We start from the raw sequence: 25,028 nt of genomic DNA on the forward strand, positions 1-25,028 counted from the left end.
CTTGTCTTTCTGAGTACCGAAATAGAAGTAAAATAAGAAAGTCTTCTGCTTGGATTTAATTTGTCTCTATGAATTCAGGCATCAGACAGAAGTTTCCCAAGTTTATGTAATACGTTTCCTATTATTTAAGATCTCAACCTTGCAAACAGTATACTTAATTTATCCATTCTGTATAGATCCCAACTCTCATTGAAGAATTAATTACTGTGGCCATTTGGAAGCAAAAAATCTTCCCTATACTATGCAAACTGGAGGATTTCAAACCAAAAAGCACATTTCCTTTGTATTTAGTGGTATGTATTCAAAAATGCTTTGAATCAGCTTTTGTATAATACTTGCTATTAAAACATTTCAAAGCTTCCTGTAAGATCTACTTACCAAATAATGCTTCTGATATTTATTTGTTAGAGTAATAATGTATATCTTATTTTTTGTAAGAGCTAGTGAGGGTCAAGGCATAAGGCATTCTTAGTTGTGGAAGTTCATTGACTTTCTGCCTCTTTTTTTCTCAACCTATCATAGAATTTTTACTGTGAAAAAATAGAGGAAGGAATGCAATATAACTCCTGTTGAGTTTCTCAAAGAAAGAAGAATGTGAATCTTACAAACAAACAGTTTTGCATTATATTGCAGATTATTTTCAGTAAATTTATATAAAAGATAATGTCAAAACAGAAGCTGTAAGAAATTGAAGGAGAGCACCTCTTCAGATAATAGAAAATCAGTTTACACATTGGATTTCAATATATAATACAGGTTGGCTTGTTTTATACAAAGTAGAAAATATTCAGTACAGTCTGTTTGGATAGCACAAGCTTAGAACAAGGGAACAGTTCTGAATTCTTCCTCACACTTTGATAAAGAAGAGGAAGGAGAAATAACTATATTCACATTGTGTTCAGCTATAGCTTGTTAGGTTGTCTAATACTTTTACTGTTTTTAATTCTATGCTTCCTGGTATCTCAAGAGGCCACACAAATGCAATATTTTTAATTTCTGATTCTGTATTACCTTGTTTTCTCAGAATGGTAATATTTGTATTAATTTTTGATTTCTCTCTGCTGTCTCTCTTATTCAGCTGCGACAGGAAGCTTCAATTATTAATTTCTTGGAGACAGTATTTTTTCACAAGGTAGGCAACAGTTTCACAATGTAAATAAAAGTTTAAAATAAAAATTTCAGTTCATAATTTAGACTATTCTAGAAGAAACACAATTATCTGACTAAATTGTTAGTGCAGTAAGAATTAGAACTTCAATCTAGAAAACAGCTGCTGGTATAAACATATTTTCTTCTATTGCCTTAGTTATGTATATACCTTGGATTCCATCTTATTTTAAATAGTAATAGGTCCATCTACTAGTACTTTCTTTTCAAATAGAATGACTTTGAAATGTCTATTTGTATCTTGAGATTTTGGGCTGGACAAATTCATATAATATTTCATACAATTTCATTCTGGAGACCCAAATATACTATAAATAGTCCTAATAAACAGGAGAACCAATTATACTTTTTATATTTTTAATCTGGTGCTACCCAAACAATAAGGGAAACAATGAGTATATACTTCCCTCCTTTGGAATCAACTGATCTAAACTGATTTAATGTGCAAGGTAATTCCTCTCAGGTGCTTACTTGCCTGGCATTTATTTGTTTGGAAACCATATTTCAAACTCAACAGCTTTATTCATTTGCACCTAACCATGGCATAAACATACCCGTGACATTATTTTTTCTGCCATTGCCTTCATCCCATCTGCAGCACAAGAATGAGACAGGCATAAGGTACCTTTTAACTATATTGCTATTAAAATAGTATTTCTCCCATTGTTCTGATATAGCAAAGGCAGCATGTATAAAATATATCTGTTACTTCAAGGGAAATTAGATGCCTCCAGTGGCTTAGAAACAGAGCCTTAGAGAAGAGGCAAGGATTGGTAATGGGGACAGCAATATTCATTTCACATTGACCCAAGAATGGATAGAGAAAGTTCAGCTCATCTGTGAGAAAAAGGTTGAAACTTTTAGATAATATTAATATTTCAAAATAATTGACTTCTCTTCTTTTTGTTGAATTATCTAAATCCTATGATAATCTAGAAGAAAGGGACAAGATTCATCCTCAAACTGGATGCATCCCTGGCCAGGTTTCTTGCTGTTTTCTGTACTGTTGTGATCACCCCTGCAAATCTTTCTCAAATAATTGCTCTTTCAGTATCAATACCATTCCATTTTTCTTTACTTTGAGCGAATCCACAATTCATTCCTTAGCAATACAAAACCAGATAAGGTATTTTGCTGGCCGTTGGGAATACAAAATTTTGCATGCCTGTCAAGGTAGGAATCTATTTTAGATGGAGAAGGAATTTATTGTACCAAGTCATAAGGTACAAAATTATAATTGACAAAGATTGTTTGAGAAACAATCTCTGAGAACATTTTTCGAGACAACTAATGAGTAGACTAATCTACCAGCTGAGACAAAATTAAAACAATTTAAGTGTTCTTGGTATTTGCCTTCATTTTGGAAGATGTTTCCATAAAATATAGCTTGTTGTCTTTGTATAGGAAATCTGTGAATCAGCAGAGGATACCATTCTGGATTTAATAGATTATACCTATAGAAAATTGACCCTGCTAGCAGCTCAAAGTGCCAATGGGAAAATACCATTTGAACAAAAGTTTCAACCTGGGGATCTTGCCAGTCTTTCATCAATGCAGGTGAGTAAAATTATCTCTTACTCCTAGGCAGCCACTCTAGGTAAAGGAAAAATATAGGATATCATAATTGAAAACAGTTGCAAAATGTTGGCTAGCCATGAAAGAAAGTTTAAATCAAGTTTCTTCATTCTGTGGTGACCTGCGAGTACGCAGAAATGTCACAATTAGCCTTCTTAAGAGAGAGTAACACAGCGCTCTCTCTTCCATCAGTTTAACAGTATAATTATCTGCTTGTGTCTTATCTTCCACCAATTGAAATTGGTTGGCCTCAAACCTTTTAGGGTCCAATTTCCTAACATATCCATTGTATTTACATCCAATTGTTTATACATTTTGTTAGCTTTTCTCACAATTATACTGTTTCTGCTTGGCATTTTTCTGGCTCTGATCTTCCCTCCCAAGATAGAGAACTCTTCTAGAGAAATCTTATGTTTGGATCACACCCCAAATAAAGACATTACACAATGTCACTATTCCATTTATTATATTTTCTTCCTCATTTTTTCTCTATTGTTAAGTATTGTATATTTGTTTACCACAAATAGCCAATCAAAAGCAGTAATATTTGTTCCCTCATACAATTTATCTAGCACTTTACATTTTTCTTATGAAATTATCTTGGACTGAGGGCTTTTAGCAACACAGTTGAGGGTCATCACACTTCAGACTGGTTCTTAAACTCTTAGCAACACATTTTTTTCACAAGTAAGAACATGCTTGGAGCCATCTAAACTCAAAATCAGATCATATATTTCTTTAACTCTCATGAAAATAACAGTCACCCTATTACCATGCAACCTCTTGGGCATTTAGATTTTGGGAGCAAATTGATATGGAATAACAGTATTGGCATTAAAAGAGTTTTTCTAGGAAAACCTTTTCAGAATTCAGAGGCCACTGCCATGGCTGCCCTCCAAATGTCCAGCCATTTCTTAAAATTTTAGGAACCTCAGATTTTCCTATCTAATAGGATTGTATTAAGGATCTTTTACTCTTTTCAGGAACTAAAGAAGCAAGCTGAAATGATGGAGTTTGAGATCTCATTGAGAGCTCTTTCAGTGTTCCGTTTCATTACTGATGTGATAGAGAGGTATGTTAACTTTCCATAAAAGAAATAAGGCACTTGGGAAAGATAATCTTTTCAATAGAAGAGACTATATGTACTGTAGCTCAGGGCTGAACTATTGAGTCCTTGGAACTCTCTGAGCTTGATCGTTTGTTTGTGGAGTTTTTTTACACTACAAGCTAACATCATCACTGTTCGTGAGTGTGGAGCTTATTCCCTACTTACATACAGTTGTTTGTCCTGCCAATGTTGGTGAAGGTGTGAATCAACTTTGTAGGTTGATTGTTTGTCTGGCGTTAATCCATGCTTATCTGAGTGTTGGCTGCTACAAGGGATGTGTTCTGGTCTTTTTTTCCCATTTTAACTTTTTGTCATATCTTTTGAAAGGTATATAAATATGGTTTATTTCTATAAAATTTATTGACAGCTGATTCTAGATTTTATAAAATCTATTGACAACTGATTCGTCTGAATGCCAAGCTTCTAGGAATTCCCTAGTGTTTTGGGATTTGGCTTGATTCAGGATGCTTACAGTTTCTCAGCTGAAATTGTTGTTGAGTCTGTCCATATGAGATTAAGTTTTCATAATGTCTTCTGACTGCTAGTTTACATCCATGGACATGCTCTGCTAGTCTTCTGCCTGAGTGTCGTACATATTGGCTGTTACAATCTTTAAACTATATGCTGTAGATCAGGAATCCACAACTCCCAGACACAGACTAGTACCGCTCTGAGGCCCATTGGGAACCAAGCCACGCAAGTGGTGCATGAAGTTTTATTTATGCATGCACAGGATTAGGTTGCATGCACAAACCCATTCCTTTCCCCTGCCACTGCTGCCACCACTGCCAGACCATGGAGCCAAAAAGGTAGGGGACCACTGCTGTGTAGATGATTCCAGTTTTTGTGCTTGGACTCTTGGGTGTTATGGTTTAAGTTGTTTTGGGGGGCTTTAATTGCCAATAAAGGATAATATTTGTAGCTCGGTTGAAACGAGGAGTCCTTGGTGCTCTCTGAACTTGCTTGTTTTCTTGAAGATGTTTCATTACCCAATTTAGGTAACATCATCAGGGCTTTAGTTGATTTACATGCTACAGAGATGCTATGGGTTTGTAATAATCTGTTGGTGATTTCATACCTTGTGTTGGTTGTGCTCTAGTGGTTTGAGAGGTCAGATGCTTTTTTTACTAAAGTTTTATTTTGTTGGAAGATGTTATGTAGGCAGTCTGGTGTTCCAGTTTTCTGCAGTGCATTTGTGATCATCTGAATCATGTTCTCACATAGTTCCTCTTGTGGGTGATGGGGTTGTTACTAAAGCAAAATAATTTGATTTCCATAGCATGGTGTTATTGTGTTTTATTTCTTATTTTTTATTAAAAATTGCATTAAAGGGAACTGCTCTCAATGTCTGGTCTGGTGGTCAGGATTTGATAATAAGTTTTGGCAGTGATTCTCATACTGACCAAAATGTTACAGAATTAGGATGTAACTATATACTTCAGCTTGTAGAACAAAGTATATGCTATGATCAACCAAATTATCCCACAGTTTTGAAATAGCTCCTAAAAATAAATATTTGACATTTAACATTTCCAAAACTGGGACATAATTTCTGCCTTGTTTTTTATTGTTTAATGTGACAAAGGTCTGAATATGCATACCTTTACATTGGTATAAAAGCAAATTTGAACATTTTAATGGTATTCTTATTAAAGTAAAGATAACCTTTCAGGGGTCAATTACCTACCGGTAGTAGTAGTAAACCTTATATATAAAATCTGCAATGTTGAAAGTACTATTTCTGTGGTATAAAAACGTAGCTTTATATTTTGTCATGTGAATTCTTTTAATTGTTGAAATATTATGGAGGTATTCTAACATGAGTGTAATTGGGATTATAATTTTGTCACATTATTACAAATTAATAAAGACATTGTCAAACCTGAGGAAGAATGAAAACGGCTTCATTGCATAAAATGCACATGTTCACTATATCCTTTTTCTCTCATATACTTTGTCAGTTTGCCAATAAGTGCTGTGACAAGAATGTTGAATACCCACAATTTTCCATGCCTTCTGGTGCAGCTGTTAGAGCATTGTCCATGGATCAATCGTGAAGGAGGTCTGTATCATGTCTTAGAAATTCTCTCTATGTGTGCCAAAGTAATATAGTGAACATTTATTTCTATTTTCTTTTTTTATTAGGAAAGAATAGATTTTTTAAAAATCTGACTTTTTCTGGTTGATACTTCTTTTTCCATTGGCTAAAAGATTATCATGGCACCTATTGATTAAGCTTTTGGTTGTTGCTGAATATAGTTTAAGATTTTGAGATAAATTAGGAAATTCTTCCAAACCCCAAGACTTTTTAGTGCCATTTGTCCTCCGTGTTTCTATCAACACATATGATATTTCAGTATCTATAACAAATGCCTTTGTTAATTTTTAAAACTGTGCCTCGCATTCAAAGCAGAGGTTTTGGAAATGTGGGAATACATACAAAGCATCTTTTCAAATCTTTAAAGCAGTCATGTCTTTTTATGGGTTAGATGTCTTCTTTGGAAACTCTTCCCGGCTATTACTGTACACAGGTGTTTGTATAACACACAAATGTAAACAGATAGTTGAAAAAAGACATGGCTACTTTAATTATTCAAAAAGACAGGCTTCTGATGTAACTCACATGTCCCAAAAGGCTTCTTTCAAAAAAATGTGTTGCCCTATAATTTCTCATCATTTTTGGAAGGCTTTGCCCAACATCTATTTTCATTACTTTCTGAACTTTAGTTGATGCAATTTGTGCATCATTTCATTTCATGTTCATTTCAGAAAATCTAAGCAGTGCAGTTGTCATCGTGTGACTAGACCCAATGTTAGAATCATTATTACATGGCCGTTAAGCAAATCACTTCAGTTTTTATGCAAATCCAGATTCCCCAATTATCTGCTTCTTGGAAACCATCTGGGAAGGTCACAAATCATGATCACATGACTACAAGACACTGCAACTATCATAAATTAGAGCTGGTAGTGAAGCACCTGAATTACAGTCATGTGACTGCAGGGGTGGTACAATGGTCATATCTTCGAGGACAGGTCATAAGTCACTTTTTCCAAGGCCATCACTACTTTGAATTGTTCTTAAAGAAACAGTTGTAAATTAAGGATTTGCTATAAATTGATACATTAGTCTGATGTTACAAGCAGAGAACTCCTTTTGTTTGAGAAAGATATATATCCAAGAGAAATATTAAGGACATCTCAAAATAAAATACATAAGAGGTATTGATTTTAATTGAACTCTACAGTTCAAAAGCCTCAGCAGATGAAAATAGGACCTACCCAAATGTGGCTGACCTCAGAAATTAAGCAGGGTCAGCCCTGCCTAGTATTGTATGCAGATGGAGGACTGCCTGAATTTCAGGGTTAGCTAGACTTGAAAAAAAAACATGCACCCAAAAAACCCAACAGCAACCTATGTAGGTACAATTGCCAATAATAGCTTAATGAAAGTTTATGTTTTCTAAAGTTTCATCAAGAAATCAATGTATTGTTATATCTGAAAACTTTATTTCATTTCAGTGGAGAAGCCTTTTTCCAATTTATATCCTCTAGATATGTTTTGACTCACCGATCGGGAATTCTAAGAATTGTAAGCCAAGCACATCTGGAGGACACTAAGCTAAAAAAAAAGATTACTAGGAAAATCCCATTATTATTCAGACTCTAACTCTCTACCACATGCCTTGTGCATTCAGACCAATGCAGTTTTTATTATTTTATGCAATTGAAATATATTACCAGTTCCAAATGGGATCCCCAAGTCCACTGACAAACCCATGTCTCCAAGGCTTTGCGGAAAATCTTATCTCTGGGAATGATGTTCCAAAGGGAGGGAGCCATCAAAGAGAAGACCCTTTTCCTATGTCCCATCAGATGTGTTTCCTTGATTGTTGGGACTTGTAACATGCTCTGCCTTCCTACTCTAGTAGATGTTATTGAGGAGAGGTGGTCCATCAAATAATCTGGCCCCTAGCCATGTAGAGCTTTAAACCAGCACCTTAAATTGCACCTAGAAACAGGTGAAGTCAGCAACCAGTGCAGCTCTGGCAAAAGAATTTTTGCACATGTGTAAAGATGACACATATGGACTTGCATAAAACTATGAGGCAGTGGTGAAATCCAAATTTTTTTACTACTGGTTCTGTGGGCGTGGCTTGGTGGGCATGGTGTGGCTTGGTGGGCGTGGCAGGGGAAGGATACTGCAAAATCTCCATTCCCTCCCCACTCCTGGGGGAAGGATATTGCAAAATCTCTATTCCCACCCCACTCTGGGGCCAGCCAGAGGTGTTATTTGCCAGTTCTCCAAACTACTCAAAATTTCCACTACTGGTTCTCCGAACTGCTCAAAATTTCTGCTACCAGTTCTCCAGAACCTGTCAGAACCTGCTGGACTTCACCCCTGCTATGAGGGCATATTTATAGTACCTTCTTCACCTTTCAAATAATGATAAAGTTATAGGTAGTCCTCATTTAATGACTGCAATTGTGAGTTGTTAGTCACAATTGACACTTTCATTAAGTGACACATCATGTGACTAGCTGATTTATGACCTCAATTCTGCTGCAGTCATTAAAAGAATCACATGTGGTCATTAACAATGACATTGTGTGACTGCAATTTGCAGCTTACTGCTGGTTTTTCCATTGATTTTGCTTGTAGGAGGCTGGCTATGAAAGTTGCAAATTATAGTCACATGACCATAGATGATGTGATTGTCATAAATGCACATTGGTTGCAAAGTGCCTGAATTGCTATAATGTGAATGTGGGACACTATGACCTTCGTAAATTTATGCTGCATACGAATCAGATCACTTGATCATGGAATTGCTGCAACTGTTGTAAATTTGAAGTTCAGTCATAAAAGTACTTGTTCATTATTCTCATAAGCTTGAACAGTTGCTAAACAGTACAATTGCAAACCAATGTTCTGTATGTATAAAACAATATTCAATACCAAAAGTATTTTTTCTTATATTTTTCCTTAGGAAAATTGAAGAAATTTGAGAACGGTTCATGGTATGAAGTTGCCCCTGAAGACCGTATGAAGATGACTAAATTGGATGGGCAAGTGTGGCTCGCTCTTTATAACCTACTCCTTAGCCCAGAATGCCAGCGCAAGTACGAATTCAATAACTTTAACAAAGGCCAGCTCCTCAAGGTACAGGATTGCAAAACTGGCCAATCTTTTATGTGTACTTTATGTTTTCCTTAGCATGTTTAGACCTAATATTGTATTCTATTTTTAAACAATATAGCAGGGAACAGGAAAGGGATTGTTTAATATTCCTTCTCACTATTGGATGTGGAAAGATACACACACCCAGATATACATACATACAATGAACAACATAAATAAATTAGAATAAATCTGGGGATGAAAGCCTTAATAAATAGGTCAAATTATAGTTCATTCTTAGATAATCAATAACAAACAAATTTTAACTGTGAAATAGAATGTTAAAAGCTTTTTAACTTAAAAGAGTCCCTAGGTACCATAATTTTGTTTTATTATACTACAGAAATAGAAAATAAGTATGGAATGGAATTATAAGATTTTTTAAAAGTATAGTATAGATTTTATTTCATTTCTGCTCTTAAAGCACAAAATGGCTATTCTATATTTATTAGTTGCTTTAAAAATAAGTTGAATTTTATTGAAGTCTTAACAAATATCTGTTTTTGAAATGTCTATCTCATTCTGTCAGTCGCCTACTATCTATGTTCTTATTAATATTGTTTTCTTGCTTTTAAAGCTGTTAGCTGCCCAAAGTTTTATAGAATCAAGCTGTCTTTAAATTGTACAAAAAAATAAATGAGATTTAAAATGTAATAAATAAAAGAGGGGGCCTAATGCCCAAATCAGTGGCCTGGACATTGTCAGAATGGTGGAAAAATGCATTTTGGGGGGCATGACTTCTTAGAGGCCCCAGTGCAGTGGTGAAATCCAGCCAGATCTATCCAGCTCATGCGAACCGGTAGCGCCGGCAGTGGGAGGCTCTGCCCAATCGTTGGGATGTCATTATGTCTCATTTTTGACCCTCTGCACATGCGCAGAAGAGGCGCGCACGAGCATAGTGAGCACGAGTGCGTGCACACTCACACTCCTGAACCGGTAGCAAAGGTAAGTGCATTTCACCGCTGCCCCAGTGTTGACAGCAATATTGTCAGTCTAGTTCTTGTATGATTAATTTACACATATAATTTATTGAAGTGACATAATTTGCAAAAATGGCAAAATGGTCTTTTTTATTAGGGAGAAGACAACAGATACATTTATTAGTGTTTGAAAACCCTTTATAGGATTTTTTGCTAAAAACAGAAAAAAATGAAATGGAGATTTGAGGCAAAGAAATGAGTCTGGCACAGGAGAGATTGCTTAAAGTTCCCATAACATTTTTACAATCCAATTTTGTAATATAAAATATGCATGTCTCATTTAAAATGCTTTACAATATATTTTAGTTTCGTCTTGTCTCTGTTTAGCTTCGTGCCTTCCTGACCGATGTTCTTGTTGACCAATTTCCCAATCTTTTGGAGATGCAGAAATTCCTGAGCCATATGGCTGTAACAGATCCTGCTCCACCCAAGAAGGACCTCATACTGGAGCAGGTAATGTGCATTACTGCTACTTTTGTCCTATTCTTATGTTCCACAATCCCAGAGAATATCATTTATGTATCTCTATATTCTGAATACTTATATGACACACTAAAGTACTGCATTACCTATTTGGGATTGCAATGGAAAACAATGTATAGAGTCTAGATATAGTAGCCATTTTACTTGTAAATATGTATTTTATTCTCTCATCAACAGAAGATGTATAACCAATGTTATTTTTACTAACTTTGCAGCCACTACAATAAAATCTATGAAACCAGAGGAAAACGTCTAGTTCTCACGATTTTCCTAGTTTCATGATATAAAATGTATAGTTTTTTATCTTCTCTTTATTGAAAGTATATGGTGAAACTTTTTCTTATTAAGTTGCTGTTGGTTAGTTTTAATGAAGCTAATATTAGTTATTCCTCAAACAGGCTAGGATTCTAATTGTAGAGCTTATTAAACATGAACGATAGGACTTAATTCAAACCACATTACAGTTTCTTCTTTTTACAAATGGGATTTACAAAACAGGTCCCCCATATATTAATACCCGTCTATAAAAATGGGATTCCTATTTAATCTAGTTTTGTCCCTGCTTTTTTTTCTTTAGGATAAATTTTCCCCAATATAAAAACTATAATATTATATTTTTTCTTCAAGTTAATGTTTATCATCTCTTATCTTAGTGCTGTGATGAACATAAGAATTTCAAAATATTTTTGATATAGTATTTGAAAGAAATGTGTTCTTTTCTTTTATTATCCTAACAGGTTCCTGAAATCTGGGATCAAGTAGTCAGAAAAAACTCTGAAAAATGGCAAGCAATAGCCAAGTACCAAGTAAACAATATGTTTAATCCTTCAGAAGAGGAGCTGAAAAGCCAGGCTTATGGGTAAGACTCATTCATATTCAGCTTCTTCCTCTGTCAAAGATTGTAATCATCACGATTATGAAGATACATAGAACTACTAATCCTATAGTCCACAATTTGAAAAATAAAAAAATCATTTTCCTAATTCAATCAAGTTTAAAAATCATTTGCTTAATGTTGTATTCCAAAATCTTTGCCTTCAAAGGGCACTAAAGTCAATTTCATTGGTATCAATTCACTTTTAATAATGTTTTACCAAATATGAAATTAATACGAGAGTTACATTTCTATTGTTGATACCACTGGATAATTGTTGCAGTTGTTATGTTTTATGAAGGCTGCTTTCTTTCTTAAATCAGATGGGCAAAGACATATAACCTGGATGTAATGGAAGCCCTAATTCCAGATAAAGCCAAGTGTGCAATGTGTGGCTCTGAGGCCACAAAACGCTGTTCCCGTTGTAGGAATGAATGGTATTGCAAAAGGTAAGTTTAAGACAACTAGTTTTCATGTTATCCTAAATCCTCCACTAATCTTACGGTAACATAGATACTTAGAAACAAAAATAATACCAAAATTAAAAATATTACGAACACTATAAGGTTGAAATGTTAATTTTCATTTAACAGATTTTTACTTTCATGATTCGTTTACTGTAAATATCTCATTAGCTTGAGCTCTATAAACAAACATGCATGTATATATATGCATAGAAATATTTTAATGCATTAACATTTTAGTTCCCAGTTAAAACAAAACCATATTTTATTACATTGGTTTTGTTTGTAAAAAAAGTAGAACTCAGACTTACACTTTCTCCATAGTATGTTTTGTAATTAATATTATCACTAATAATTAGGATACATGGAACATTTTCTCTTCAGTACAACGTGGACACTCCTAAGAGTAGAGATTATCCAGAATTGGGTTATTTTTTCTGGTTGCTATAAAATAGAGTTTAAGCATTTATTCAAGTTTCTATTGAGCTTCCAATGGAGAAACCTATACAAGTTTCAATGCTGCCTCTATAGGTAATATGATTGAGATTTATTTTACTATATTACCAAAGTTATTTTCTCTCTTTGGTTATCATCTGACTGCTCTGTAACAATAGAACATTAACTAAATAATGACATCTAAGGGGCTTGAATGTCCCTCAGAAGTTATGATGTATATTCAAGTATATATATATATATATATATATATATATACTTATATATATATAAGTATATATATATATATACTTATATATATAAGTACATAAATATATATATATATATATTTTTCCTTCCATTCATGTCTGCTTTAAAGGAATTGGAGCAACTAGCAATATTGCAAGGCATTTTTGTTTTGCTGCATTTCTGGGAGAGCAACACACAACCAAGTGATGTCTTTCTGTTGCCTTTAATAGGTGTCCACACATCTGTGTGCAAGCATATATGTGCCTGTGCAGGCATACTGAATATGTCTAGTCTGATGAAAAGAAGGACTAGGGGTGACATGATAGTAGTGTTCCAATATCTCAGGGGCTGCCACAAAGAAGAGGGAGTCAAACTGTTCTCCAAAGCACCTGAGGGCAGGACAAGAAGCAATGGATGAGAGGAGAGATCAAGGAAAAAAGCAACCTAGAACTAAGGAGGAATCTCCTGACAGTTAGAACAATTAACCAGTGGAACAACTTGCCTCCAGAAGTTGTGAACGCTCCAACACTGGAAGCTTTAAAGAAGAGATTGGATAACCATTTCTGTGAAATTATATAGGGTTTCCTGCCTAAGCAGGGGGTTGTACTAGAAGATCTCCAAAGTCTCTTCCAATTATTCTATTCTATTCTATTCTATTCTATTCTATTCTATTCTATTCTATTCTATTCTATTCTATTCTATTCTAATTCTATTCTATTCTATTCTATTCTATTCTATTCTATTCTATTCTATTCTATATCCCAACTGTACCATTTATGAAATCATTTTTATGAATAAAAGAAATAATTTGACCCTCATGCAGATATTAACAGTAGTCAGAAAAAATTCAGAAAGTTGTTATAGTTATCATAATCATCATTATCATTACTATTTTTTTCATCTTTTACTCTCTTTAGAGAGTGTCAAGTGCAGCACTGGCAAAAGCACAAGAAAGCTTGCAACTTGATTGCTGATACGATGAAGAAAATACAAGAAGATGTACAGATGCAAGCAACATCCATTAAGTAATTCTGATGGTCAGAAAAAAAAGATCTCATTTAATAATATACAACATTCAGAATGACAGAGTAAAAAAGGCCACCAGGTTAATAATTAGTAAAATACACAGAAAGCTTTTTTTAAAGCATTTGATTTAATAAATGTCAGACAAATATCTTAGAAAAAAACATGATTCTTGAATTCTAGGAGATAAGCCTTAGTAGAGAACTATTTCTAGGGTCATTTAGCTCCCTTATGAATATCATTATCATTTATGTATCCTAGATTTTAGATGAGCATATGCTGGAATGCTCAAGCATTAGTGTCAAGCTCTGAGTTCCTTAGAAATTTGGAAGAGTTAAGTTTGGTTATAAGGTTATAAATGGAGGTTGTTTTTTGTTTGTCACTCAAGCTTCTTTAGCTTCTGAGGCCTATTTTGTAGTTTGCCTAACGCTACATACCTTTCCTATGGTATATATGCTTAACTAGTATTTCTGCAGCAGTGAGTAACATCATAGGTAACTTGCAAGACTTCTTCCTTCTTAAAAACAGAAATAGCTTGCAACCATTTGAGAACAAAAATCTGTGTCTTAATTTTAAAAGGGCCTTTTTGGTTTAATGATATTGCTAAGTTAAAAGACACAGATCTCCTAAGCATAACTATTTCTGCACTGTTGGAGACTTTCAAAATCTGATTTTGTTGTATCATTTTTTTCATTAGGACAAGAATTTTAAGATACTAGTTCAATCTTCTGCTTTCAGCTCTATGAAATCACATTGATACATAAGTCTGGTCTGAATAATTTAGATATAATGAAAAATGAGAAGGATCAAGAGGTTGCATTGTTGACTACACCACAGTTTCTGAATTATACAAGTGTTTGATTATATTTTTTTCCATGTCAGAACTGGCTTTGAGGGAAGAGAAGAGGAAAGGATGTGGTAAATTAAGAATTTCAGTTTACTGAGCTGTATGGTTTCACAGTTGATGGTATATCACATGACATTTTCCAGCTAGTGAGAAAGCTGACTCTGTTATTTAGTACTTATTTTGTTAATAAAAGAACACTAATAATCTGCTATATATGAGTTTTAGTGCTGCTGAATAACTAATAATCTTATGCAAAAAAAATCACAGGAAATGGAATACAATTCTAAATGGAAAATGTTTAATATCTATTCTTAATATTTCTAAAATCTTTAATAAATTACAAACTTTAGTTTATTTCTGAAAATTATAGCCCTCTAGCTTTTTCTTTCTTTCTAGCCAAAGTTGTGATTTTGAGAAAGGCATTTCTTAATATGCAGAATCCTCTTAAATTTGAATTTTGGAATTACATTTTTGCTCTATGTTCCATATATTTTCAGTATGCTTTCTCTCTTTCCTGCCTCCATAATATAGTCCAAGGTTTAAGTGCCTTTGGAAAAAAAAATCTGAAATCTCAGTGATTTTGAGGAAAGATGTCAGGAATTCCCTCAAAACAGCCATACTATTTCTTCCCTTCTACCCTGATTAAAGACAACGAGTACATTCTTTAAATAAGCAATTTGACATATTCCAGGCTGTCTCTATATGTTTTTTATACTATGAAGCTGAAATATCAATTGTTCAATAATGAATCAACTCAAGGTCTTCAAATGATATAATCTCTGTAACAATTATTGTTTTCAATCAGGATATCCTTAAATCATATGCATAACTCACGTTACAAATATTTCCTTCATTAATTTCCATTTTAGTTTTTCATAACATATTCTGATTACATGCCTCATTCCAGGAAAGCTGGAAACAAAAAAACCCATAAGTATTGTCTTGCTAATAGGTTTTTAACTAATTGGCAGTGGTAGATGAGCTGCTGGCCACAAGACGGGAAAATATTCCAGCAGTTAAATTTATGTTGAACAATTGTTAACTTGGCTGACTTTAGACAATAGACCCTTCCTTATTATCCATGCCTAAAAAGCTCCTCCCATGTAGAACCTGCTGGATTTCACCCCTGGGAGAAACCATAATCTTTTCTTTGGTTGAGTGTTCAAAAAAGAAAATAGCTTTATGTTTATAAAGTCTAAAGTTAACCATTATTATAAGTAAGCCACTTTTTGACATCACATAATCATAACCAGTGTATCAGGTGAACTGTTTAAAAAGCTTTAGTATTAAATATAAGGAACAATGCAAGATTGGAGTGAGGACATGGAAATCCTCTCTGCATCTTGAGATTACAAACAGCTGCAGATTTAAGTTTCCAGGCGGGATAAAGATAAATACCAATAGTATTTATTGTTTCAGAGACCTCTCTAAATTTAATATTCCAGGGAAACAGCAAAAATAGGACAATTTCCAGTTTTTTCCAATGATATTTTTGGATTTGTTCAAATGGATTCTGTTTCTCATAAGAGTTCAAAATGCAGTGCCTGGAGCAAACAGAAGGGCCTGCAACCCTCATGCTAGCTTCATTCTTTTTCCTCCTTTTGACTTGGAGATAATTTTAGAAAAAGAGTAAGCTCAGTAATATGAATCTATGGCAACCACCATCAACAATCTTAAGGACTTAGCCAAGATTTTCAGAAAGACTTTTGCTATGAATGCTGACAAAAGCTGTATTTAGTAAGATCAGCATGAGTGATTTCCTCTATCATGAAGCCACACAAACCAACTCATACTACAATTTACACCAGTGAGCAGGGCTAAACTATATACTTACACTAATGGCAAATCCATTCTTTTTCCCAAGTTTGGAATTAAAATGGAAGGGCTCACTTGTCTAGTCATTCCAGACTTTAATGTTGGTGAAAAGCAAGACGTCTGGAGAAGAACTTACGGCATCTCACATACTATATAATATTGGGGATCTGCTTGCAGCTTCTGAATACCATCAAAGGCACTCTTCATGACCATGAACTTGCTTCTTCTGTGTGCCTACACTTATTACTCTGATCCAATTTGGGATGGGAGTTTAAAATTATTACTTCTGTCTCAATTGTTGGGAGTCATATAAGTGCATTGCCAATACATCACCATATGAAGGGGAAAGGATGGCAAGGCTTTCCTGCATTTTCAGTACAAAAAGAACAATATATTTCATACAGAAAATGTCTCAAAAAAGTCAGTGGAATCCAATCTGGTGAGGAAATCTCAGGACTGTAGCCTAAACTAAGAAATTGAGAAAACATATCTGAAGAAGGCAATGGCAATCCATTGTTACCAAGAAAACTATACGGATGTTTTTATGAAGTCATTAAGATTTGAGCTGGATTCAAAGAAGAGTTTACCTTTAATGGAAAATGGGAAGGAAGTTAATAGGAAACCTTATTTATATACAGTATACAGTAGAGATCCTAGAAGACTGAAGAGAGGCTGGAAAATAATACTTGCACAAAAGGAAAATACTTTTGAGCAATTGTTTTAAGCAAAGACAAAGCTTTGTTTGCAGGCTGGAAATGCTAATCTCTAGAAGTAGATGCTCTTGTGGTTTCTTACCTCAATAAGCAAGCAGCTAACTAAACCACTGTAATTCTGAATGATAATCTGTTTTAAAATGCAGATTGCAAATAATCCACTGAGATCCATTACTTCACATGTAAAAGTTGGAAATATGATTTATAGGGTTTCCAGCTACATATGTAGCCAATTACTGTACCAACTGACAATTCTGAAAGCTGTAGTTCCAAGCATCAGGAAGGCCCTAGTTTAGGAAAGACTGGTTCGGAAAGCCTTTGCACCTGGAAGAAGTTGTGTGCACACAAAGAGCAATATTTCATCTAATCTGCTCAGGTGTTCCACATAAAGCAAGCATGGTGGCTAGCCACTTGCGGTCTTAAGCGGCTGTCCTAGGAGAAAGGTGGCTCCTGTCAGTTTTTGTCCAAATCAATAGTAGAGTTTGTTTTTAACAGTATCTGCTTGGAGACAGCAGGTGGGCACTTTGCCATCCCTATTTCTCCCAGGGCCATACTGCTGGCTCCCTCTACCCAGACATCAGGCCCCACCCGTTGCAAGCCACGCTGTGGTTCTCAACTTCCACTCAGCAGCAGAACGCAGAGGGCGAGCCAAAATCCAGCTTAGTGAGCAGCAGAGAAAGAGCAGGCAGGGTGGGATTGTGTGTGTGGGGGGGGGGGGAGGGGGGGAGGGGGGAGATTGTAGCTTTCAACTTTCTCTATTCAACTTTCTCTACTAAAACTTTTTCTCTGTTTCAAAGCCAGCCGCCCCTCCGCTAAAAACCGCGGCGCTGTTCTACAGGATTCTTGCTTCGCGCATCTACCCCACCCTCCCGCCTCTTCAAGGGGGAGTTGCCTCGCTGCGAGACTACCGCTCTCCTCGAACCTGCGTGGGGCCGGTTCCTATGCGGGTGCAGTGCAGTCACTTCTTGTTCCGGAGGTGCCTTAAGGCGGGAAGTGAGGAGGGGGAGCGTCGGCTCCAAAGCTTCCGAAGCTTTGGGCACCGCCCGCATCTCTCTCTCTCCCTCTCCCTCTCCCTCCCCCTCCCCTCCATCCCATTGCTGGGAAGGGGGACCTGAATGAAAGAGGAGGCGAGCTGAGGCTTCTCCGCTGATCGCTTGAGCGCATTAAAAAAAAACAAAGTTTCTGAGCAGCCCTTTTAAAGACGCAGCCCGAGTTAACACAACCGTCGCCGCCTTCCTCCCCAGACTTTTACGCGCGGGAGAAGAAGGCCGTTGCCGTAAAGCCCAGAAAGCCACCCCGTTTGTTGTAGGGAAGAATGGGGTGAGAGAAGAGGAGGAGGAGGATGACAAGGCTCCGCTGACTGAGCTCTGGCAAAGAAAGATCCCCTGTGGTTTTGTTCGGACCGCTTCAAAACGGAGGGAAGGCAAGCGGAGAGCTGGAGCGAAGAAACCGCACGAGAGGGCAAGGATTCCGACGAGCTCTGAGGGTGAGGATGGGAACGCCCCCGGGCCCCCGATGAAAGACTCCATGCGGGTTCCCAAGCTCTTGCTTCCCTTCCGCCCTCGGCGCAAGAAGGGGCCATGAACCGTCCCACGCACCAAGAGATGATCGAACTGCAGAACCTGGGGCTGGAGGAGCAGCTGGACCTGACGCGCGGCCCGCGAGGCGCGGCCGACCGCCCCGTCCGCTTAGAGCGCGCCAACGCCTTGAGGATCTCGCCCGGGAAAGTGCCCGAGCTTTTGACCCGCGTTCGCCAGATCCGTCGCCTGGGCGGCCAGACCGATCCTAAATTAACCGAGGAGCTCGGCGAAGGACACCTCTTCAGATCCTGCACTCAGAGTCAACCCACTTGGTGCGATCTGTGTGGGGAGTTCATCTGGGGCGTCTACAAAAAGCGTCTCCGCTGCATCTGTGAGTAAATTTCGGGGAGAAACAGAAGGGCGGGAGGTAATGCCTAGTGGAGGATGCGTAAAGTGGCCAATTAGGGTACCGTTAGCAGCTTTACAGTTTGGGGTAGGTTTAGTTAGCACCGTTGCTCCTATTCCATGCAAAAAGCGCCTCCGGTTGTTACCTTGTTTCCGGCTGAACTTTTATAACAACTGAGTAAGGCAGGCACAGATTCAGCAGGGGAAAAACTGATTAACTCTTTTTTTTTTTTTTAAAGTAGTCTCTTGTATTGAAAGTGCAGTTTAAGAGCTGTGCAAGAAAACCAAAGTGACAGATCTTCTGAAAGTGGTATTTTGCATTGGTTCAAGATTTCCTTGAAAGCTGTGTGTTGGGGGAAATTGCATTTCCTAAAGACTCTGTATCCAGAGCAACTATTGAACATGGGCATGCAATACAATTAGGTCTTTTTTTTCCTTTTCAATTTCTTTACCATCATTGGTGATACGAGCTGACTGTGTGCTGTGTGTAAGAGAATACTAAAGAAGGGGGCTAATTAGGGTGTGGGCAGATGTGTCACAGTCTGTCTGTGAGGGTCTAATGGGAGGACTGAGGTGCATGTTCCCTGTGGAGCTGTTTCTGCTCTTCCATTGTGTTTTTGTGTATTTGTGCACTGGGAAGCCCAGGATGGGTAGGATACCCTGTGCTGTGGACTATAGCTATGTGCTATAGGACTCACTAGGAGAGAGCCAGAGAAGAGCTTAGTATGGAGCAATCGGCAACATTCCAGAGCCGCGGCCCAGCTGTTTCTCCTATAGAGGTTTCCTTTCTGGAAATGTTTTGCCACAACTCCTGGCCACAACTGGCCCATATTTGAACTCAGTCTTCTTTTTGTAGGTTTTTTGTACAAAATTTGGTCCAGTTTTGTTTGGATTAGGGAGAATAATCCTGTTGACAGACAAGTAGTCTCTAGGTTATTTACCTAATTTCTTTCTAGCATTTTCTTTTATTAGAAAGAATAAAAATATCTCTTTTGCTCTGTAAAAGCATATGAATGAAAAAATATGACATTATTATACTACAACTACAAATTAGGGTTTAGAAATTGCTGTGAATTAGTAAAATAGGAATCTATTTAAGTCTAAGAGTACATGGCAGTATATATATTTACTATATTTTTAAACTGGGACAAGTTGTAATTTGAAAACTGATTTGTGTAAACTTGAACAGAATTGGAACTGTTATATACTATCAAGTACAGTTCAGCAAAACAAAAGTTTTTAAAGTCCAATGAACTCTGTATTTTTCTATAAATAAAAACAGTTTCCTGAATTCTGCAATCACTTGCTTCCAAAATAGTTTTATAACTATAATTTGATCAGATCCACAGATAAACAGAAACTGCATTGTTCATGCTTTTTTTATCTCTGGCGGGAACAAGATGGGGATAGTGCAGGGATGAAATGCTCCTGGTTCGGACCGGATTACCTGATCTGGTAGCGATGGAGGCGGGTGGTTCGGAGAACCAGTAGCAAAAATCCCTCCCCCCCCCCATGCCCAGCTGAGCCGCAGAATCATCAGAGGCTTTTTTTTTTTACACCTGAAGAGGTGGTAGAAAAAATGCTTTCAAAAGGCTCTGACGATCCCAGCTGAATTGCCTGATTGGCAGAGGCTTTTTTTCTTTTAAATGCCTCTGACGATCAGGCAACTCAGTTTGGATCGTCAGAGGCATTTAAAAGAAAAAAAAGCCTCTGCTGATCAGGCAACTCAGCTTGGATCGTCAGATGCATTTAAAAGAAAAAAAGGCTTTTTTTCTTTTAAATGCCTCTGACGATCCAAGCTGAGTTGCCTGATCGTCAGAGGCATTTAAAAGAAAAAAAGCCTCTGCCAATCAGGCAATTCAGCTGGGATCGTCAAAGCCTTTTGAAAGCATTTTTTACAACCTCTTCGCTGAAGAGGTTGTAGAAAAAATGGTTTTAAAAGTAAAAAAAAAAATGGCCACGCCCACCTAGTCACATTACACCCCCCAACCAAGCCACACCCACAGAACCGGTAGTAACAAATTTTAGATTTCACCACTGGGATAGTGCAACCATCCTTCCTCTACTTGACCTCTTAGCAGTGGTGGGTTGCCCCAGGTTCGGACCGGTTCACAAGAACCGGTAATAAAACTGGTGGGAGGCTCTGCCCACCAACCCTGACATCATCAGAAGCTTTTGCACATGCGCAGAAGTGTGCATGAGTGCAGCCCCATTGCAAACGGTAGTAAAGGTAAGTACAACCCACCCCTGCCTCTTAGCGACTTTCAGTACCATCAGCCATAATATTCTTGAGGAGTGGTTTCAGAGGTTGGGAATGGTGGGGGGATTCTGTGTTGTCCGGGTTCACTTCCTTCCTCTGTGGCCACTCTCAGTGTTGAAAGGAAGCGAAAGGTCCAGCCTTCCTCCCCTGCTTTGTTGAGTCCTGCAGATGTTGGTGCTCTTTCTGCTTCTATTTAACATCTGCATGAAGCTGCTGGATGAGATCATACATCACTATGGACTGATATGCTGATGACACCCAGCTGTATGTCTCAGCTCATGGTGAGTTAAGCAATGATGTGAGCTCCCTCTCTCAATGCTTGGAGGCTGTTAAGGACTGGATGGGATTCCTTGGTCCATGGAGAATTGACACCATTGGTCTTGAATGGGGTGGCACTGCCCCAAACAGACCCAGTGCATAATCTGGGGGTTCTCCTGGACTTGCAACTCCTGCTCAAGGAGCAGGTGGTAGTTGTGGCCAGGAGGCCTTTGCAAAACTGCAGGTTGTTTGCCAGTTATACCCTTTCCTGGATCAACAATCTCTGCTCACAGTCACTCATGCCTGTCGCTTTAGTCACCTCTTGTCTTGACAACTGCAATGCGTTCTACATGGGGCTTCCCTTGAAAGGCATCCAGAAGCTCCAATTGGTTCAAAATGCAGTGTCCTGTATGGTTTTGTGCAGATCCAGGTGTGCACATGGTTCACCCCTCCTTCAGGAGCTACATTGGCTGCTGATTTGCTTCCAGGTGCAATTCAAGGTGCTGATTGTCACCTTTAAAGCCCTCCTGGCTTGGGACCACATTATCTGATGGGCCATCTCTTCTTGGTTATATCCACCCATTTCACTAGAACAGAGATCTTGGAAATATTTTCCGGGATGGAATACCCGGGACTGTCCAAGGGGCAGGTTGTTTAACTCGGCCAGGAAATGCCTCCTTGTTTTCAATTTGAATCTCTATAAAGCTTCCATCCAAAGGTTCTTGCCCTACCTTTGGGCATTATGGAGAATTAATCTGTACCCCTTTCTCTATGGCAGCCCTTCAAGAATCAGACAACTTCTATTAGGTCTCCCCTTCATCTTTTCTTTTTTAAAACTAAATATAGTCCATTTTTAAAACTGTTCTTCATAAGATTTAGTATCCACGATCCCACCATCTTTTTATCAGCATTCTCTGCATTCTTTTAAATTTCTCAGCATCTTTCCTAAATTGTGGGAACCAGAATTGAAGAGAGTATTTCAGGTGCAGTCTGTTCATGAGGCATAAAACTGAACTATCATTTCCCATCATTTTGATACTGCCTTTATTGATGCAACCCATTGCTCTTTTTGGAAACTGCATCTAAATCATTTATGAAAATTTTAAAGAGCCGAACCAGGACAGAACTCCAGGATACACCATTGGATATTTCCATCCTTAATGACATAGAATCGTTAAGTCACACACATTGGATAAGACTAATCAACCAGCTGTGAATGCATCTGGCAATAGGATCATTCATCCCACATTGTTTCCTTTTATAAAGAAGGAGGCTGAAATCAACTTTACCAAATGCTACATTAAAGCACCCTTCATGCACAGCATTTCCTTGGTTTTCTAGTCATTTTCCAGAATGAAGGCAAATATATGTGTCCTAGGATAATGTTGCAGGATCCAATCTGGGTCAGTCAGTGGAACCAGAGGTTTTGTCTTCCAAACTTTTGGACTCGTGCTGGAGCCCATCTTCAGGGAACTCCTCTCTAGCTCCCTGAAGATGGGCTCCAAGTGATTGATCCAGATTGGATCTAGTCATTTTGTTTAAAAAAATCCACACACAGGAAGATTTATTTGGCATGTGCGGTATGCAAATAAGCGGTATGCTTGATTATCATTTCTAGGATTTTCCCAGATAAAGATGTCAAGCTGATATTTTCCCAAGTCCTCTTCCTTCCTCCTCCTCTTCTTTCTAAAGATTTAAAGCAGCAGTGGGACTTCTCCAATTTTCCCACATTTCCCTTAAACTTCAGGAATTCTCATCATTGGTTCTAAGACCACATTCATTAGTTACTTTAGCATCCTAGAATATTATCGATCCAGACTCGGGGATTTGAATTCATTCAAAGTTGTATGAATTCTCTCATTAGTTCCTTATCTATTTTGACCTCATTAATCTCTTCCCCCCCCCACACACACACAGTGTGACAGATTAGACCACTTTCTTTATGTGAAAAGACAGGTACAAACTTGGAATTAAGGAATTCAGCTTTTTCCCTGTTGCCCATTACTACCTCACTATCCTCTCCAACCAACAGATTGACCATTTTTATGATTTTCCTCTTGTTCTGTACATACCCAAAGAAGTTCTCCTCTTCCTCTTCCTCCTCCTGCTCCTTCTCCCTCTGCCCCTTCTTTTTTTACACTTTCTAACATTCATAAATTTCTCAGTGACTTATTGAAGAGCAAAAAAACTGATCTGCACAACCCCTGCCCAGGTTAAGCAATCAGGCATTTATGCAATCTTTACACATAATTTACATAAATTGCATAGCCATTGTCACTGCGTTTTTGTATTTATCAGATGAGCTCTTATTTTTGAACTTTCAGACTTACCATAGCTTGCCAAGTTCTTATCAGTAAGCTAACTGCGCATGTCCACATTTTTTCACTTTCTTCTATCCTTTCTTTGTTCTCCGGCCAGGAGAGGTGGCCGGCAGGAACATTGCCAAGATGTAATTAATTAGCTAGTAAGATGTTTTATTTTCTTTATAACAAATAAATGAGTTTTTCTTAGAAAATATATCTTCGGGTTTATTTTCTTAACGTATACTTCAAGGAAAGGTCACGATCCATTCTCTAAATCAAGGTGCAATTACCCAAAAGCAGAATGGGATTAATTGCCACCTGACAGCCATTCCATATGTAAAGCGTACTCATAGTTAATTTGCTTATCCTTGCATCTTCTATCTTGCCTAGTACTATTGATAGGACTGGTTTGAACTTAATTCTATCTCTCTCATTCTCATATAAATGTTTACTATATTCCTTCCCTCGCCTCAGCTCATCCCAAACTATTTGATCGGTTTTCTTGATTCTATTCATTCAACCGGAAACTCTTTCCTTTGTTCTTTTTATCAATTAACACTGTTAATTGGAACCAGAGTTTCCATCCTAAGTGATGTCATAAAGTGTGATGTTACATTACTGCACCATTTAGTGACAGAATACCTGCAGTATATTCACATGCTTGGAATTCTCATATATAATCACTTACGTTGTGGCAAGCATAATTTAAATATAAAACATAAATGCTGATATATAATCATATATACTGTACAGTACAATTTATATTAATAAATCATAAATATAAATGTTGATATATAAAATTTAAAAGTTAAGTTTCCTTGTGCTAGTGGACAACTGGTACTTTAAAAAGGTCTGCTGACTATTAAGGAACATGAATTGGAAGGTACTTTTGAACTGATGTATTGATGATGGCTTTAAAAGTATCTCGTGGGCCAGTGCAAAAACACATTGATGGGCTAGAAATTATTTGTTTTGAAAAAATAGGATTCATATTTTTTTAAGCAAGCAAACTTGTGGTCACTATAATAAGATAGTCTTTGAAAATAGTTGGCATCCCTAGTTTTTGAGAACAACTCCTTCATAATTTCAGTATCACATTTTCTGTCAGATTACAATTTCTTCTTGAAACTAGGCTATTCATTGAATCATGCCTAGCCTCCTCTATTAACTGAAGCAGGGTATAGCTAAGTTTAATTAAATTAGTTGCTAGCCAATCTGAAATGAAATATAATTGTGTTATACTTTGGTGCTCAATTCCATATCAGAATCAGGCATGTATAAGGAAAAATGACTTTAAATTATCACTGAATCACACCGATTGGGACTGGGTGGCAAGGCAGCATACAGAGTTGTTGTTGTTTGACAGGCCA

At 37.2% G+C, this 25,028-nt stretch overlaps 2 protein-coding genes across 2 annotated transcripts in view; both read left to right on the forward strand.

The window, feature by feature from the left end:
• Window positions 1–13,543, forward strand: part of ZMYND10 (zinc finger MYND-type containing 10) — a 21,102-nt gene extending 7,559 nt beyond the window's left edge. The window contains exons 4-13 of the mRNA XM_070933727.1: window positions 177–293; window positions 1,079–1,132; window positions 2,572–2,724; window positions 3,726–3,814; window positions 5,812–5,912; window positions 8,842–9,014; window positions 10,340–10,465; window positions 11,233–11,354; window positions 11,693–11,818; window positions 13,432–13,543. Of these exons, the coding sequence (XP_070789828.1) occupies window positions 177–293; window positions 1,079–1,132; window positions 2,572–2,724; window positions 3,726–3,814; window positions 5,812–5,912; window positions 8,842–9,014; window positions 10,340–10,465; window positions 11,233–11,354; window positions 11,693–11,818; window positions 13,432–13,543 (1,173 nt within the window). The remainder of the gene's footprint in view (window positions 1–176; window positions 294–1,078; window positions 1,133–2,571; window positions 2,725–3,725; window positions 3,815–5,811; window positions 5,913–8,841; window positions 9,015–10,339; window positions 10,466–11,232; window positions 11,355–11,692; window positions 11,819–13,431) is intronic.
• Window positions 13,544–18,453: 4,910 nt separating this feature from the next.
• The window catches only part of RASSF1 (Ras association domain family member 1), a 32,797-nt gene continuing 26,222 nt past the window's right edge, over window positions 18,454–25,028 (forward strand). Inside the window, exon 1 of the mRNA XM_070933729.1 lies at window positions 18,454–18,823. Coding sequence (XP_070789830.1) covers window positions 18,493–18,823 — 331 coding nt within the window. The 5' untranslated portion in view covers window positions 18,454–18,492. The remainder of the gene's footprint in view (window positions 18,824–25,028) is intronic.

The sequence above is a fragment of the Pituophis catenifer genome, unplaced genomic scaffold, assembly GCF_029215685.1.
Source record: "Pituophis catenifer annectens isolate HBS135680 unplaced genomic scaffold, rPitCat1.0.hap2 SCAF_2, whole genome shotgun sequence".
In the NCBI taxonomy this organism is placed as follows: Eukaryota; Metazoa; Chordata; class Lepidosauria; order Squamata; family Colubridae; genus Pituophis; species Pituophis catenifer.